Below are 16,473 nucleotides of genomic sequence, written 5' to 3'. Positions count from 1 at the left end.
CACCCAAGAGTTCTGAAAAAACTCAGATGTGAAATTGCAGAACTATTAACTAGGGTTTGTAACCTGTCCTTTAAATCAGCTTCTGTACCCGATGACTGGAAGATAGCTAATGTAATGCCAGTATTTAAAAAGGGCTCTTCAGTTGGTCCCATCGATTACAGACCAGTAAGTCTAATGTCTGTACCAGGCAAATTAGTTGAAACAATAGTAAAGAATAAAATTGTCAGACACAAAGAAGAACATAACTTGTTGGGCAAAAGTCAATATGGTTTATGTAAAGGAAAATCATGTCTTACTAATCTATTAGAGTTCTTTGAAGGGGTCAACAAACATGTGGATGAGGGGGATCCAGTGGATATAGTGTACTTAGATTTCCAGACAGCTTTTGACAATGTCCCTCACCAAAGGCTCTTACATAAATTAAGTAGTCATGGGATAAGAGGGAAGATCCTTTCAGGGAATGAGAACTGATTAAAAGACAGGGAACAAAGGGTAGGAATTAATGGTAAATTCTCAGAATGGAGAGGGGTAACTAGTGGTGTTCCCCAAGGGTCAGTCCTAGGACCAATCCTATTCAACTTATTCATAAATGATCTGGAGAAAGGCGGTTAAACAAAGTTTGCAGATATACTAAAATGCTCAAGATAGTAAGACCAAGCAGAACTGTTGAAGAACTTCAAAAAGATCTTCACAAAATTAAGTGATGGGCAACAAAATGGCAAATTAATTTTAATCAGCTAAAATAAAATATAAAATAGATAAAAAAAAAAAATATTAAAAAAAAAATAAAATTAAAAAAAAAATAAAAAATATAAAAGGAAAAAAAAATAATAAAAAATTAAAAAATTAAAATTAAAAAAAAAAAAATGTAATAATATTTAACTAAATGAATTAAATAATACATTGAAAAAAAAATTTAACCCGCAATATTATACATATATAATATGATGGGGGCTAATTTGCACAACTATCGAGGAAAGAGATCTTGGTCATCATTATAAGTCTCGAAGAAGTCCTGCAGTGTTGCAGTGTATCAAAAAGGAAACAGGATGATAGGAATCATTTAAAAAGATAGAGAATAAGATGGAGAATATCTTATTGCACTTATATAAATCCATGGTATGTCCACATCTTGAATACTGCATACAGATGTGATCTCCTCATCCAAAAAAGATATACTGGCATTAGAAAAGGTTCAGAGAAGGCAACTAAAATGATTAGGGGTTTGGAGAGGGTCCCATATAAGGAGAGTTTAAAGAGAGTAGGACTTTTCAGCTTGGAAGAGAGGAGACTAAGCGAGGATATGATAGAGGTATATAAAATCATGAGTGGTGTGGAGAAAGTGAAAAAGGAAACGTTATTTACTTGTTCCCATAATATAAGAACTAGGGGCCACCATATAAACTTAATGGGCAGCAGCATATATATTCATAATTGTTTGCATTGTTGCTGGAGCCGAGTTTGTCCTAGGATATGAGAGAGAAAAGGTAGATGAGGTAATTAAATGTATTTTATTGGACCAACTTATGTTGGTGGAAAGGACACACTTTTAAGTTTCACAGAGCTCTTCTTTCTCCTGAAACCTGTGTGAACCCCTTATGCATAAGGATCAGTTCCACCAGGTATTTAGCTTGGACAATCTGCTTATCTTCTCCAGATCTGAGGAAAAGCTCTGTGAATCTCGAAATCTTGACCTTTCCACCAACATAAGTTGATCCAATAAAAGATACTACCTCACCTACCTTGTCTCTGTTATATATTCATCACTACTTTATTCCAGAATGCATTCAGATATATGTAAGATCCATATGCACCTGTTATAGATATTCTCTGTTTGCCAAAGTGAAAACAAGTATGATATACAATTAATTTTGACATTAAATTAAATATCACTAATATAATATTGTTTGCAGAGATCTTGACCACAGCAGTTTCAACAGCCACACCTCAACAAAACAGAATTTATGACAGAAATCTCCCAGTATTAGACTTGTTCCAGATCTTTGAGGATTGTCTGCTCTGAAGTTAAGGTCAGATGTCAAGAAAATCTTCAAAAACTTATTCAAAATAGTTAATATTTACCAATAAAATCATAAACATAATTTAAGCGATTTCTGTCCTTCAGAAAAGAAAAGGGGGAATTATTTGGAAGATCAGTATACTAGGCCTCGGACTAATGATTGAACAGTGTTCATGACAAGAGGAAAGTTAAGTTAAGAGTCATTAAATATAAGGAAAAACAATAGCTAGTAGCGGACTTTATATATTTATGTCACAAGGTGCCGCTGTTGACTAAAAATACGTTTTCATAGAAAGGGGAAAATACAGCTCCTCCCCCATGTCCCCATACTAAAATCTGCAGCAAATCAGATATTCACCAGGATTGCCTGACATTGTACTTGAATTAAATCTCTTCATAGACGTGGCCGGATATATTAAAGCATACTTATTATCTGGCAAAACCTGGGATTTTATTGGATAAGCGACACCGCCCTGTGTCCGCAATGGCTTTTCTCCGGCGAGACTCCCTTGTAACCAGGCAGCTGCTGCGGCTGCTTCTGTTGCACACGGCCTGGGAGGTGGGCAGCGGCCAGCTCCGTTATTCCGTGCCCGAGGAATCCAAACACGGCACCTTTGTGGGCCGCCTGGCCCAGGACCTGGGGCTGGAGGTGGCGGAGCTGGTGTCTCGGATGTTCCGGATGGTCTCCAGCGGCAGGAGAGACTATTTTGAGGTAAATTTGCAGAGCGGCGTTTTGTTTGTTAATTCGCGACTAGACAGGGAAGAGCTGTGCGGCCAGAGCCCCCTGTGCGCCATTGACCTGGAGGTGATAGTGGACAAACCGCTGAGGATATTTCACGTGGAAGTGGAGATACAGGATATAAACGACAATGCTCCTGTGTTCCCCGTAAATGAAAAAAATCTATTTATTTCAGAATCCAGACGCCCAGGCTCGCGATTTCCACTAGAGGGCGCGTCTGACGCAGATATTGGTACAAACTCTCTGCTAACCTATAAACTCAGCCTAAATGACTATTTTGATGTAGATTTGCAGAAAAATAACGAGCAAAGAAAATCGTTAGTCCTTCTGTTAAAGGAACCTCTGGATAGAGAGGAAACCTCTGAGCATAGTTTATTACTCACTGCTACTGATGGGGGCAAACCGGAGCTCACCGGCACAGTTCAGCTGATGATCAAGGTGCTGGATGCCAATGATAACGCGCCTGTATTTAATCAATCTGTCTATGAAGTGCGTTTGTTAGAAAATGCGACTAATGGGACATTAATCATTAAACTCAATGCAACCGATTTAGATGAGGGAATTAATAAAGACATTTCATATTCATTTAGTAATTCTTTTAATCCTAATTTAAGAAACATGTTTAGTCTAGATCCAAACACTGGTGAAGTAAGATTTAAAGGAGAATTAGACTTCGAAAATATCAGTTTATATGAACTACAAATCGAAGCAACTGATAAAAGTGCTTTCCCCTTGACTGGACATTGCACGCTGGTGGTGGAAGTTTTAGACGTGAACGATAACGCCCCTGAGCTGGCCGTGACTTCCCTTTCTCTGCCGGTGCCGGAGGACGCTCCCCCGGGGACAGTGGTGGCTCTTATTAGCGTCTCTGACCGAGACTCGGGAGACAACGGCAAAGTCACCTGCTCCATCCCCCCGAACCTGCCCTTTCGACTCGTCTCCACCTTTAAAAATTATCACTCGCTGGTGCTGGCGGAGGCCGTGGATCGGGAGCGAGTGTCTGAATATAAGATCGTGGTGACAGCCAGAGACCAAGGGGCCCCGTCTCTCTCGGCCAGCAGCAGCATTTTGGTGGCGATCTCGGATGTGAACGATAACGCCCCCGCTTTCCCTCAGCCCGTTTACACGGTGTTTGTGAAGGAAAACAACCCGCCCGGGGCCCATCTCTTGACCGTGTCGGCCTGGGACCCGGACCTGCGGGAAAACGCCTTTGTGAGCTACTCGGTGGTGGAGCGAAGTGTGGGAGAGCAGCCCCTGTCCAGCTACATCTCGGTGCACTCGGAGAGCGGGCAGATCTATGCCCTGCAGCCCTTGGACTACGAGGAGCTGCAAGTGCTGCAGTTCCAGGTGAACGCGAGGGACGCCGGGTTGCCGTCGCTGTGCGGGAACGTGAGTGTGCAGCTCTTTGTCCTGGATGCAAATGACAACGCGCCCGCAGTGTCCCCGGCTGGCTCTGTCGGCGGCTCGCCAGGGCCCGAGCTGGTTCCGCTGTCTGCCGGCGCAGGGCACGTGGTGGGCAAGATCCGAGCGGTGGATGCGGATTCCGGCTACAACGCGTGGCTTCGCTACGAAGTGCAGGATCCCGGGGCTGCGGGGCCTTTCCGGGTGGGTGTGTACAGCGGGGAGATCAGCACGACGCGGGCGTTGGAGGAGGCGGACGGCCCCAGCCAGAGCCTCGTGATCCTGGTGAAGGACCATGGGGAGCCGTCGCTGTCCGCGACAGCCACTGTCAGCCTGTCCCTGGTGGAGAGTGCCCAGGCTGTGAGATGGGACTCGAGGCCAAGGGGCGGGAGCGAAGGGCCCTTGGTTGACATGAACGTGTCTTTAATGATCGCCATTTGCTCGGTGTCCGGGCTGTTTGTGCTGGTGATTGTCGTGTACGTTGGCCTGAGATGCCGCCCGGGTCCGGAAGTGATGTGCGGGCCTGGGAAAGCCACCGTGGTGTGCTCGAGCGAAGTGGGGAGTTGGTCCTATTCCCAGCGCCAGAGCCGGAACTTGTGTGTAGGGGAAGGCACCGCCAAGAATGATCTCATGGTTTTCAGCCCCAACTTTCCTCCCTCTTCGAAGATTGAGGGGAACTGGACAGGGGAGCAGCTAATCTGTGATGGACAGGTCAGTCTTGTAGTTCATTCACAAAAATATATGAGATATAAAAGTTTTTACAGGATTTTTATATTGGCTACAGTATTAGGATTTCATAATGTGGTCTAGGTGAAAACCATGATTTACGTAGAAATCGCGTTTAGCAAAATTTCCCAAACTGACTATTGGAAAGCAGGTGAGCGGTAATTTGTTATGGGAACGGCTTTTTTATTAATAGTATGAGTCGATGTAAACTCCTTAGCGGTTGCAAATTTAAGGATAAAGTTGTTCATTTAAAAAAGATCATACTAGCATTTTAAGATAAACGGTGAACATCTTTTCCATTGGTGGAAATAGATATGATCATATTAGCACGTTACCCGACACGTATTTACGTTAGGGTCCTATTCCCTTTCACTAATTTCTATTTCTTCAGATCTATATATTTTAAAGAAATCTACCCTAGATTTTCTCTATGCATACTAGGACTTTCAGCATTTTTGTGGTTGATAAAAAGTCTGGTTGTTCCAGTGTGTTTCTTTTCTCAGTGATCCTATACCTCGCGGTAACGTATTTTACAAGTTTAGGTTTGCATGGTGTTCGCGAAAACATCCTCATATGTGCTATCCTTCGTGTGAATTTGGTTTTATTCTTAAAAAACTCTAAAAAATATTTGCATTTGAGCAAAATCTCACCCAGAAATGTTTTCATTGTTGTTAATCCCAATGTCCCTCAGGCTTCAGAAAAGAAGCATTAGTTTACAAAATTGCGTTGGAAAGGTGAGTCCTTACTTGCAGGGCCGGCTTTAGCAGGTGCAGGGCCCGATTCCTGGGGTGGGGGGCAGGCTTGTGCTCACCAGGCAGCGCTCCCGGTCTTCGCCAGCAGTTCAGATTACCCGCCGGGAGAGCTGGGCCGCTGGGCTTGCAGCGCTCCGGCCTGGAGAGCGGGGCCGCGGGGCTTGCGGCCCTCTGGTCAGCGCTCTGGCCACGGGCGCGGGGGTGAGTAAAAAAATTCAAAAGGGCCTAACGCGCGGGCCTGATGCCAGGGAATCGGTCAAATAGGCCTAAAGCCGGCCCTGCTTACTTGGTATTTTTTCAAATCTGAATTTGAGACATTGTCTGTAACACGTCCTCATCTGTTGGGCATTTTAAGTGTCCCTATTTCAGTAAGAAAAAATTAAGATGATGAAATTTTTAAAGTTCTTGTTTATTTCATATAGTACTGATAGAAAGTGAAGAGACACGGTCGGATGAAAAAGAATCCCATTCAGTTACATCACATGAAGACAGATAACTAAAAAGTGACAAATTTTATAAGTGCTCATATGAAAATGCTAGAAGTCTAAATACTAATATGAGTGAATTTGATACCTTGAATTTGGTATTAAATGAGGATATTAGTATAATAAAAGAAATCACAGAAACTTGGTGGAATGATGACAATCTCTGGAAACAGTAGTACTTGGATACAAAATATATAGTAATGACAGAATAGGTTGTGCTCCTGTGGGAGTGGCACTGTATGTGAGGAAAGCACAGAGTTAAATAATATAGTAAATATCTTAAACAAATTCAACTGTACAATAGAATCTCTATGGTTAGAAATCCCATGCTTAAACAAGAATAATATAGTAGTAGGAATATACTACCAACCACCTGACAAGGATGGTGACAATGATTGTGAAATGTTCAGGGAGATTAGAGAGGCTATAAAATTAGAAAACTCAGTAATAAGGGGGGATTTCAACTATCCCCATATTGACTGGGTACATATCACCTCAAGCCAGGCTGCAGAGATTAAGTTTCTAAATACCATTAATAAGTGCTACTTTAAGATACTAGTCCTGGAACCCACAAGGGGAGAAAGAATTCTTGACAGTTCTAAGTGAAGCACAGGAGATGGTCCCACAGGTATATATAGCTGAGCCACTGGGTAATAGCCATCATAATAAAATTAAATTTAACATCCTTGAGTAAGGGGGAAAATACCAAAGAAACCCACCACATTAGCATTTAACTTCCAAAATGGGAACTAAACAAAAATAAGGAAGCCAGTTAGACAGAAATTAAAAGGAACAGCCAAAAGAGTGAAATGCCTGCAAACTGCATGAAAACATTGAAAAAATGCCATAGTAGATGCTCAGACTAAATGAATACCCAAATTAAAAAAACAAAGTAGGAGGACCAAAAAATGCCACTATGGATAAACAACAGAGTAAAAAAGTCCATTTAGAGGCAAAAAGCTATCCTTTAAAAATTGGAAGTTAAATCCTACTACAGAAAATGGAAAAGGGCATACATTCTGCAAGTCAAATGTTAAAGTATGATCAGGCAGGCCAAAAAAAGAATTTGAAAAGCAATTAGAAAAAGACACAAAAACCAAAAGCCAAAATTATTTTAAAATACACTAGAAGCAGGAAGCTGCCAAACAACCAGTGAGGCCACTGGGCAATTTAGGTGCTAAAGGAGCATTCAACAAAGAGGAGGTCATTTCAGAGAAGCTAAATGAATTCTTTGCATTGGTCTTCACTGCAGAGTCTGTGAGGGAGATTTTCACACTGAGCCACTCTCTTTATGTGACAAATCTGAGGAACTGTCCCAGATTGAGGTGTCTATAGAGGAGGTTTTGGAACAAATTGATACTTTAAACAGTAATAAGTCACCAGGGCTAGAGGATAGACTATTCACCCAAGAGGCCTGAAGAAACTCAGATATGAAATTGCAGAATTCCTAAATATGGTATGTAACCTATCACGGAAATGAGCTTTTGTGCCAGATAATTGGAGGATAGCTAAGGTGACACCAATTATTTAGAAAGATTGCAGAGATGACCTTGGAAATTACGGGCTGGCAAGCCTGGCTTCTGTACCAGAAAAATTGGTTGAAACTGTAATAAAGATCAATATTATCAGGTAGATTAACATTATATATTGGGGAAGAGTCAACATGGCTTTTGTAAAGGGAAATCATGCCTCACCAATCTACTAACATTTTTTTAGATGTTCAGTAGATAACAGTGTACTTGGACTTTCAGAAAGCCTTTGACAAGGTCCCTCACCAAAGGCTCTTAAGCAAAGTAAGCTGTCATGGGATAAGAGGGAAGGTGCTCTCATGGTTCAGTTGCTGGTTAAAAGACAGGAGACAAGAGGCAGGAATAAATGGTCAGTTTCCAGAATGGCGAGAGGTAAATAGTAGTGTTTCCCAGGGATCTGTACTGGGACCAGTTATTTTCAAGATATTCATAAATGATCTGGAAAAAGGGGTAAACAGTGAGGTGGCAAAGTTTGCAGATAATACAAAATTACTCAAGATAGTGAAGTCAGAGCAGACTGTGAAGAGTTAAAAGGGATCTCCCCAAACTGGGTGACTGGGCAAAAAAACAGCAGATGAAATTCAATGCTGATAAATGCAAAGTAAATTATCATAAATTGTTTTATAGGAATTAGGCATTAAACAAACGCATACTTTCTAAATAATCCTATATTCTTCCCTTTTACTGACCGATTTCACATTTTGCTTAACTATTCCAAATGATTAATCTTTCAAAAATATTTTAAGAGAGGTAATAAGTTTATGAGGGGAGCAGAGCACATACAAGCACCACTAATCGTTTTCAGTATTTGATTTTGGTTTTGAGCATTTCTTTTGTCCTTCTTTTCTGGAATTGCTTCGCAGGTGTCTGAGGTGTGTCTTGCCTAGAAAAACAAGAACCCCTGTCCAGGCAGAAGTTTTTTTTCTGTCGTAGAACATAGACAGGGAAGATGATGGCCTCTCTCCCTCCATGTGCGTGTGAGCAGCCCAGCAATAGAGTATGGGCTTTGGATGAAGAGCTCTGCTCTGCTTCTAAATTTGTCTGTCATTCAGTTAGCTAATTTGCAGACCTTTAGTTAAATAAAGGGCAAAGTCGAATCGACAGATGAGAGATTTGTGGAGTGATTTCGAAGCACTGAGAAGAAGAAAGCTACTTTTCCAGAATCTACAGCCTCATTCCGTGCTTATACTCTTTCCGGCCTGGCAAGGGACAATATGTCGCTTTCCAAAATGAATGACATGAAGAAGACCACTAGGAGACACCTGAGACTTACTGATGTTCTTGGTGGGTTAGAGTCTACTAATCTTTGTTCACTTTTTAGAAAATTAAACTGAATGATTACAGTGGTCTGATACTAGAGACTCCCATCCAGTGCTCGTGACTAAAAGACTTTCTAAAGGTGGGGAAGAAACCCTCATCTAAATCTGTGCATGTGCCGTACTAATAACTTGAAGCTCGGTGTCATTTCGTATCGTAGTTATTGCAGATGCTAGCGCACCGGTTGCTTTTCAAGATAACTAAAGTAGCTGTTTACCTACATTACATGACAATTTTAGATAAAATATGCAAAGACGTTATTTAATCGAATGATTTGGGGAAAGCGGACAGGAAAGTGTTGTTTATACCCCGATCAGCTATACACTGACGTTGAAGACAATTTCTAAACGTTCAAGTCTGTGGAAGAGACAGAAGATACTGCCGCAGCTGAAGAGGTGGAGAAGGGCCTCGACACCGATTAATTTGCATCTGAAGAGTCAGATATGAAATCGGAGTCTATGCAAATTAATATTTTAAATACAATATGTAAAAAGAATTGATTGTATGCGAGAACCTATAATGTGTTTTGCATTATTGTGCTTTGTTTATATGAATGCATCTACATCGAATGTTCTCAGAGGGAAGATCGTTATCTGCCAGGAATTTCTCCATGGCATTTATAATTCGATATAGTGCTGTGCACTTGCTCTTCTAAAAGCGGTTGTGTGTATTGATAATACAAACTGGCTGACGTGGTTAATTTACATATTGCTACATACCAACCCAGCAGGTGAGTGATCCTTTGTAGAATCTGAAAGACAGTATGGATCCCAGAGAATGAGTGTTGCTAAAAGAATGTAAATTCTTCTTCTTCTTCTTTGCAGTAGCAGCAGCAAGAACAACAGTAATAATAAATAAACTATTTAGACGGGGGAAAATATTTTTAAAATATCAAGCATGTATTGGAAAAACCCAATCAGTTCTGAAAAACGAATTTCCTCACAGCGGGTATTGATGCCAGTCAGGAATAAGAATTGTCATGATTCCCCCATGTATTTAAATAATAAAAATACAGGATAAGAGGTGACTACTGAAGAAGAATTAGGAGATACTAATTCACTTACAACTCATTATTTTTTGCCTCTTCTGCTTACTCTCAAACGCCGCACTTCAAATTATTACTCTTTATAGATGAGAAATTAGGAGGGCATTTTCCTGTGTGGAGACAAGCGGCAAGAAAATAGATTTCAGCTGTGTGTGATCATAGAGATCGATGGATACTAAGAAATTGCACAGCGTTCAATAGTTAAATCCTAAGTGCACTTCATCATATCAGCCTCTAAACCCGTCCCTGCAATCTCTTACTCACGTTACCAGTAACGCCACTGAGCTTAGTAGGTAGGAATCAGCTCCTAAGAATTAAAGATACAGGACTAGGTACTTAGAGTCTAAGTTCTTCAAGGCAGGGAATCGATGTTCGGTATCTGTATAGTAAAATGTAAATGTGCCGCGTACATACATGACAAGGAAAATAAAATAATAGAAAAACGGACAGGTTATAAGCTGATAAACCAAATTATGTATTTCATAAACCCTCCAGTTGTTTTGAAAATCGCAGTTTTTTAAGGGGCTCATGTTCTGAAGTCATCACAAGAGAAAATAAACAGTGAACATGATAGAGACTCATACAATGAAAAGAGGCGTTATCGGCACACAGGCGCTACTAATGTTACCACTGAATATATAATGAAAACAATGTATTTCAATATACCCTAAGTTATCACAAATTAAAATACGCGTATTTTTATACAATTTAAAAACATATTGAAAACATATTCTGGAAAAGGGACAAGAATAAGAACAATAAGAAAAAAATACAAGCATATGAAATAAAAATAATCACAACAATTATGTTGCATTTCTACATTTCATCACATGGTGTCGCTGTAGACCAAAAAAGGCCTTCGCTGAGAAAGTAAATAGAAACCCCTCCCTGGTTCGTACTGCGAACCACATCAGTATCAAAGGGCGGATCAAACCGGACGCAGAGGGATTAGACGGAGCAGTTTGCAAAAATAAGGCTTAAAATATATTTTAAAATTATTTGCATTCTTCACATCTTTAGCCAGAGAATTTTGAAAGGAGTGTTTCTGCGATGACTCTTCTCCGGCGAGACTCCCTGGTAACCAGGCAGCTGCTGCGGCTGCTTCTGTTGCACACGGCCTGGGAGGTGGGTAGCGGCCAGCTCCGGTATTCCGTGCCGGAGGAATCCAAACACGGCACCTTTGTGGGCCGCTTGGCCCAGGACCTGGGGCTGGAGGTGGCGGAGCTGGTGTCTCGGATGTTCCGGATGGTCTCCAGCGGCAGGAGAGACTATTTTGAGGTAAATTTGCAGAGCGGCGTTTTGTTTGTTAATTCGCGAGTAGACAGGGAAGAGCTGTGCGGCCAGAGCCCCCTGTGCGCCATTGACCTGGAGGTGATAGTGGACAAACCGCTGAGGATATTTCACGTGGAAGTGGAGATAGGGGATATAAATGACAATGCTCCTGTGTTCGCCGTAAATGAATTTAATCTGTTTATATCAGAATCAAGACTGCCGGGTTCGCGTTTCCCACTAGAGGGCGCTTCAGACGCAGATATTGGTACAAACTCGCAGCTAACCTATAAACTGAGCTCTAATGAATTTTTCACTCTAGATGTACAAAAGAAAAACGACAAAAGCAAATCTCCTGAGCTAGTGTTAAGGAAGTCACTTGACAGAGAGGAAATCCCTCTTCATAATTTATTACTCACTGCCACAGATGGGGGCAAACTGGAGCTGACGGGCACAGTTCAGCTGGTGATCACGGTGCTGGATGTGAATGATAATGCGCCTGTCTTTGGTCAATCCGTGTATGAGGTCAGTTTAACAGAAAATACAACCGTTGGGGAGTTAGTCATCAAACTCAATGCCACCGATTTGGATGAGGGGATTAATAAGGATATTGCATATTCCTTTAATACTCTTATTGTTCCCGAAGTAAAAGACATGTTCAGAATAGATTCTCATACTGGAGAAATTAGAATCAAAGGAGAATTGGATTTTGAAGGTACTAAATTGTATGAAATTCAAGTCCGAGCTACAGATGAAGGTCACGCTCCAATGGTCGGACACTGCAAAATTTTGATAGAAGTTTTAGACGTGAATGATAACCCCCCAGAGCTGGCCGTGACTTCCCTTTCCCTGCCGGTAGCGGAGGACGCTGCCCCGGGGACAGTGGTGGCTCTTATTAGCGTCTCTGATCGGGACTCGGGTGACAACGGCAAAGTCACCTGCTCCATCCCCGCGAACCTGCCCTTTCGGCTCGTCTCTACCTTTAAGAATTATCACTCGCTGGTGCTGGCGGAGGCCGTGGATCGGGAGCGAGTGTCTGAATATAAGATCGTGGTGACAGCCAGAGACCAAGGGGCCCCGTCTCTCTCGGCCAGCAGCAGCATTTTGGTGGCGATCTCGGATGTGAACGATAACGCCCCCGCTTTCCCTCAGCCCGTTTACACGGTGTTTGTGAAGGAAAACAACCCGCCCGGGGCCCATCTCTTGACCGTGTCGGCCTGGGACCCGGACCTGCGGGAAAACGCCTTTGTGAGCTACTCGGTGGTGGAGCGAAGTGTGGGAGAGCAGCCCCTGTCCAGCTACATCTCGGTGCACTCGGAGAGCGGGCAGATCTATGCCCTGCAGCCCTTGGACTACGAGGAGCTGCAAGTGCTGCAGTTCCAGGTGAACGCGAGGGACGCCGGGTTGCCGTCGCTGTGCGGGAACGTGAGTGTGCAGCTCTTTGTCCTGGATGCAAATGACAACGCGCCCGCAGTGTCCCCGGCTGGCTCTGTCGGCGGCTCGCCAGGGCCCGAGCTGGTTCCGCTGTCTGCCGGCGCAGGGCACGTGGTGGGCAAGATCCGAGCGGTGGATGCGGATTCCGGCTACAACGCGTGGCTTCGCTACGAAGTGCAGGATCCCGGGGCTGCGGGGCCTTTCCGGGTGGGTGTGTACAGCGGGGAGATCAGCACGACGCGGGCGTTGGAGGAGGCGGACGGCCCCAGCCAGAGCCTCGTGATCCTGGTGAAGGACCATGGGGAGCCGTCGCTGTCCGCGACAGCCACTGTCAGCCTGTCCCTGGTGGAGAGTGCCCAGGCTGTGAGATGGGACTCGAGGCCAAGGGGCGGGAGCGAAGGGCCCTTGGTTGACATGAACGTGTCTTTAATGATCGCCATTTGCTCGGTGTCCGGGCTGTTTGTGCTGGTGATTGTCGTGTACGTTGGCCTGAGATGCCACCCGGGTCCGGAAGTGATGTGCGGGCCTGGGAAAGCCACCGTGGTGTGCGCGAGCGAAGTGGGGAGTTGGTCCTATTCCCAGCGCCAGAGCCGGAACTTGTGTGTAGGAGAAGGCACCGCCAAGAATGATCTCATGATTTTCAGCCCCAACTTCCCTAACTCTACGGCGAACGGGAAGAAAGAGATACAGCAGACACTTACACCGAATTCAAGTGGACAGGTGAGTTCCAGTAGGGGTTTATAGGGCTCTTAGTGTTATTTCTGGTATTTAAGAAATGCTAAAATAATGTATAATTGTTGACAAGAACAAATGATATTCTTGATTCATATATGGTTAATGGGTATATTTTATTGATGCCTAATCTAAAACTATATTCATCTTTTGGTAGAAGTTGTTGAACTATGAGGAGTGGAGAAGTTTTTGATCATTATGAAAGGGACCTTTCTTCCTTTCTTTCTTTCTTTCCTTCTTTTATCAGTTCAGACCAGTAAGGTTGTGAGTTTCACCAGAGTGCAAGCTGAACTGCTGTGTCCCCTTAGCCCTCCAGCATGGGATGCCTTTTACACTACTTTACTGACAGAACAGCAACCCCTCTAGACCAGGGATCGGCAACCTTTTGGAAGTGGTGTTTCGAATCGTCATTTATTCACTCTAATTTAAGGTTTTGCGTGCCAGTAATACATTTTAACATTTTTGAAGATCTCTTTCTATAAGTATATAATATATAACTAAACTACTGTTGTAGGTGAAGTAAATAAGGTTTTTAAAATGTTTAAGAAGCTTCATTTATAATTAATTTAAAATGCAGACCCCCCCCCCGGGCTGGTGGCCAGGACCTGGGTAGTGTTGAGTGCCACTGAAAATCAGCTCGTGTGCTGCCTTCTGCACGCATGTTATAGGTTGCCAACCCCTGCTCTAGACTGTGCTCTCTCACAGCCACTAGCATGTAAAGTCACTGAGAGCTGAATACGTGAATGTTCTCCCAGCCATCCATGAGTCTATACAGGGTGACACCTGCAGATCCCTCAGTCCCAGCCTTATCCCTCAGAAATGTGTGTCTTGTACTGTTAAGTAGCCCATTGGACCATACCAGCTCATAATTAGTCCGTCATTGTGACAATGGGTTATGAATATGCACCAATCCTGTTGACCCTTGTAAAGATTCCTCAAACAGTGGTTTAGATAAAACAGTAAAACAAGCTTATTAACTAGAGAAATATAGATTTTAAGTGATTTACAAGTGAAAGGCATAAAAGTCAGAGCTGGTTACAAAAGAAATAAAAAAATAAACATGGAAGCTAATTCCTAAACTTTACCAAACCCAATACGTTTAAAAACAAACAGGTTTCTCTCATCTCAGCTTTCAGGAGTCTATACTGACTGGAAAACCTCCAGGTCAGGACCACTCCCCCCAATTCAATGATACACCATTGTATTTCAAGCTATTTTGCTGCTCTGAGTAGTGGTGGGGGAGGAGAAGAGATGAGGAAGTCACTGTCTCTTATTTTGTATCACCCTCCTCTCTTTGAGGATTACCTCTTGCTGGGATGTAGACAAAACAGTCCCCTGTGTACCTGAAATTCGAAAAGTCTTTCAAATGAATTGTAAACTTCTTTGTTTAGGGTCTCCCCTGCTGGTGAATAGTTGCTTCAGCAGTTAATAGTTTTCTATCACCTGTGATCAGAACTTTGTTGTCTCTGAGGAACTAGTCTGTGGGTGTTCCCCAGAATTAAAACATGTTTCAGTAACAAACATATGGCAAAATTTCCTAGCTCCATATACTGTGTTGATAGACACATTTTAATATGACAATGATGTTCAGTAGATTATGAGTTTTCAAATGATACCTCACAAGACATATTTTATACAGAATATATCACAAACATATAAAATTGTGAATATTGGTTACAGCATATCACATGGAGTACAAGGTGTTACACAGGTATTGTTAGTTTTTAAAACACTTATTGTGATTTTCAGTATAGTTAATTTGAATTAAAAGTTACAGATTTGTTGTGGTGCATTTTGTTTCCTAAATAAATCCATTAAATAAATCCATGAGATGTATTTAAAATATATTTATGTATATTTGTTCTATTGCAATTGCAAAAGTGTATTAGATACGTGGTTGTTTTCTGTAAGTAATCTTATCACTCTGGAACATATAGGTTTTGATTTATATAGCATGTGGTGTAAGTTTTCTGCTCTGAAAGTCAATTTGTGGTGTTGCTCAAGTAATTTATTACTGCTTCCTAATTTTCATAAAGCAAATTAAACTCGAAATCAAGAAACCACATTTTAAGCATTTTCTCTATAGTTATTGTATTACATTGTATTTCATTGCTAATTTGTCAAGTCTAAAGTATTACAGCAAATTTTGTGAAATGAAAGAGTAATTTGTTTACTTCACTGAAAATGTGTGCAATTACATTTTTAGTAAGGTTTAAATTGGCAGAAGTCCTGGTGGCACTCTTTTAAGCTCTGCCCACAAAATGTGCTCCACCCATGTGAGTCACCTGAATGAGATATTGCTCACAGCAGATCTTGAAGAAAGTTTTAAAAAGTTCTAGCCCTCCCATTGGCTCTTTTGGTCAGGTGCCCACTCCCTTCCCTTTACCTATGGGCTTTTTTAACCCTTTACAGGTAAAGCAAGTAGAGAACAGCTACTAGCAGGGATTTCATAGCTAACTGGCTGGCTGGGTGTCCATAATGTGGAGTAATCCGCTCCCCCTTTAAGGAAAAAGCACTGTATTTCAGTATTCTACAGTCAGTCATATGGAAAATAATATATTCTTATATCCTATCTTGACGTCTGCAGAGCTAAATTCTGAGGGTTACTAAAATGTCAGTGTCAAAGATTGCAATCAGTTTGGAGGGTGTTTTCTGGTTTTGTTCATTGAGGTACTGGTGACATGTTCATACGTACAGTATGTCACCGTGAAAGATCAAGTGCCAGATTGTAACACTGACTTTTTGCTAGATAAGGAAAAGATGCATGTTTGTTGCTGATGGGAGAACATGATGCACATACATTACATTTTTTTGTAATTCAATGTAATTTAGCTTCCAAAGTTTTGTACTAATATTTCAGTTATTGGGGCAACATGGGAGTTTGGCAGAGAGAGAGATTTTTGAATCACATTTTTAATGTCATAAAAATTTCACAGAATATTTACAATTGTTAAAGTTTGGAGTTTTGAGAAACTCTAATTGTCACTATGTTCTTTATCACCAGTTTTTCTCCATAAAGGTCAC

General features: G+C 42.1%; 2 protein-coding genes across 2 annotated transcripts; both read left to right on the top strand.

The window, feature by feature from the left end:
• Positions 1 to 2,504: 2,504 nt before the first annotated feature.
• LOC116837420 (protocadherin alpha-3-like) lies at positions 2,505 to 8,539 on the top strand. Its single transcript, XM_032801773.2, has 2 exons — positions 2,505 to 4,871; positions 8,516 to 8,539. The coding sequence occupies exons 1-2, from the start codon at positions 2,505 to 2,507 to the stop codon at positions 8,537 to 8,539; spliced, it is 2,391 nt and encodes a 796-aa protein (XP_032657664.2).
• A 2,525-nt stretch (positions 8,540 to 11,064) lies between these two features.
• On the top strand, positions 11,065 to 13,461 carry LOC116837419 (protocadherin alpha-8-like). The gene has a single exon (XM_032801772.2). It carries the CDS (start codon positions 11,065 to 11,067, stop codon positions 13,459 to 13,461), a length of 2,397 nt encoding a protein of 798 aa, XP_032657663.1.
• The last annotated feature ends 3,012 nt before the right edge of the window (positions 13,462 to 16,473 follow it).

This window comes from Chelonoidis abingdonii, chromosome 7, assembly GCF_003597395.2.
Source record: "Chelonoidis abingdonii isolate Lonesome George chromosome 7, CheloAbing_2.0, whole genome shotgun sequence".
NCBI lineage: Eukaryota > Metazoa > Chordata > Testudines > Testudinidae > Chelonoidis > Chelonoidis abingdonii.
The sequence above is the reverse complement of the archived record's forward strand: the minus strand, read 5'-3'. Positions and strand labels throughout refer to the sequence as shown.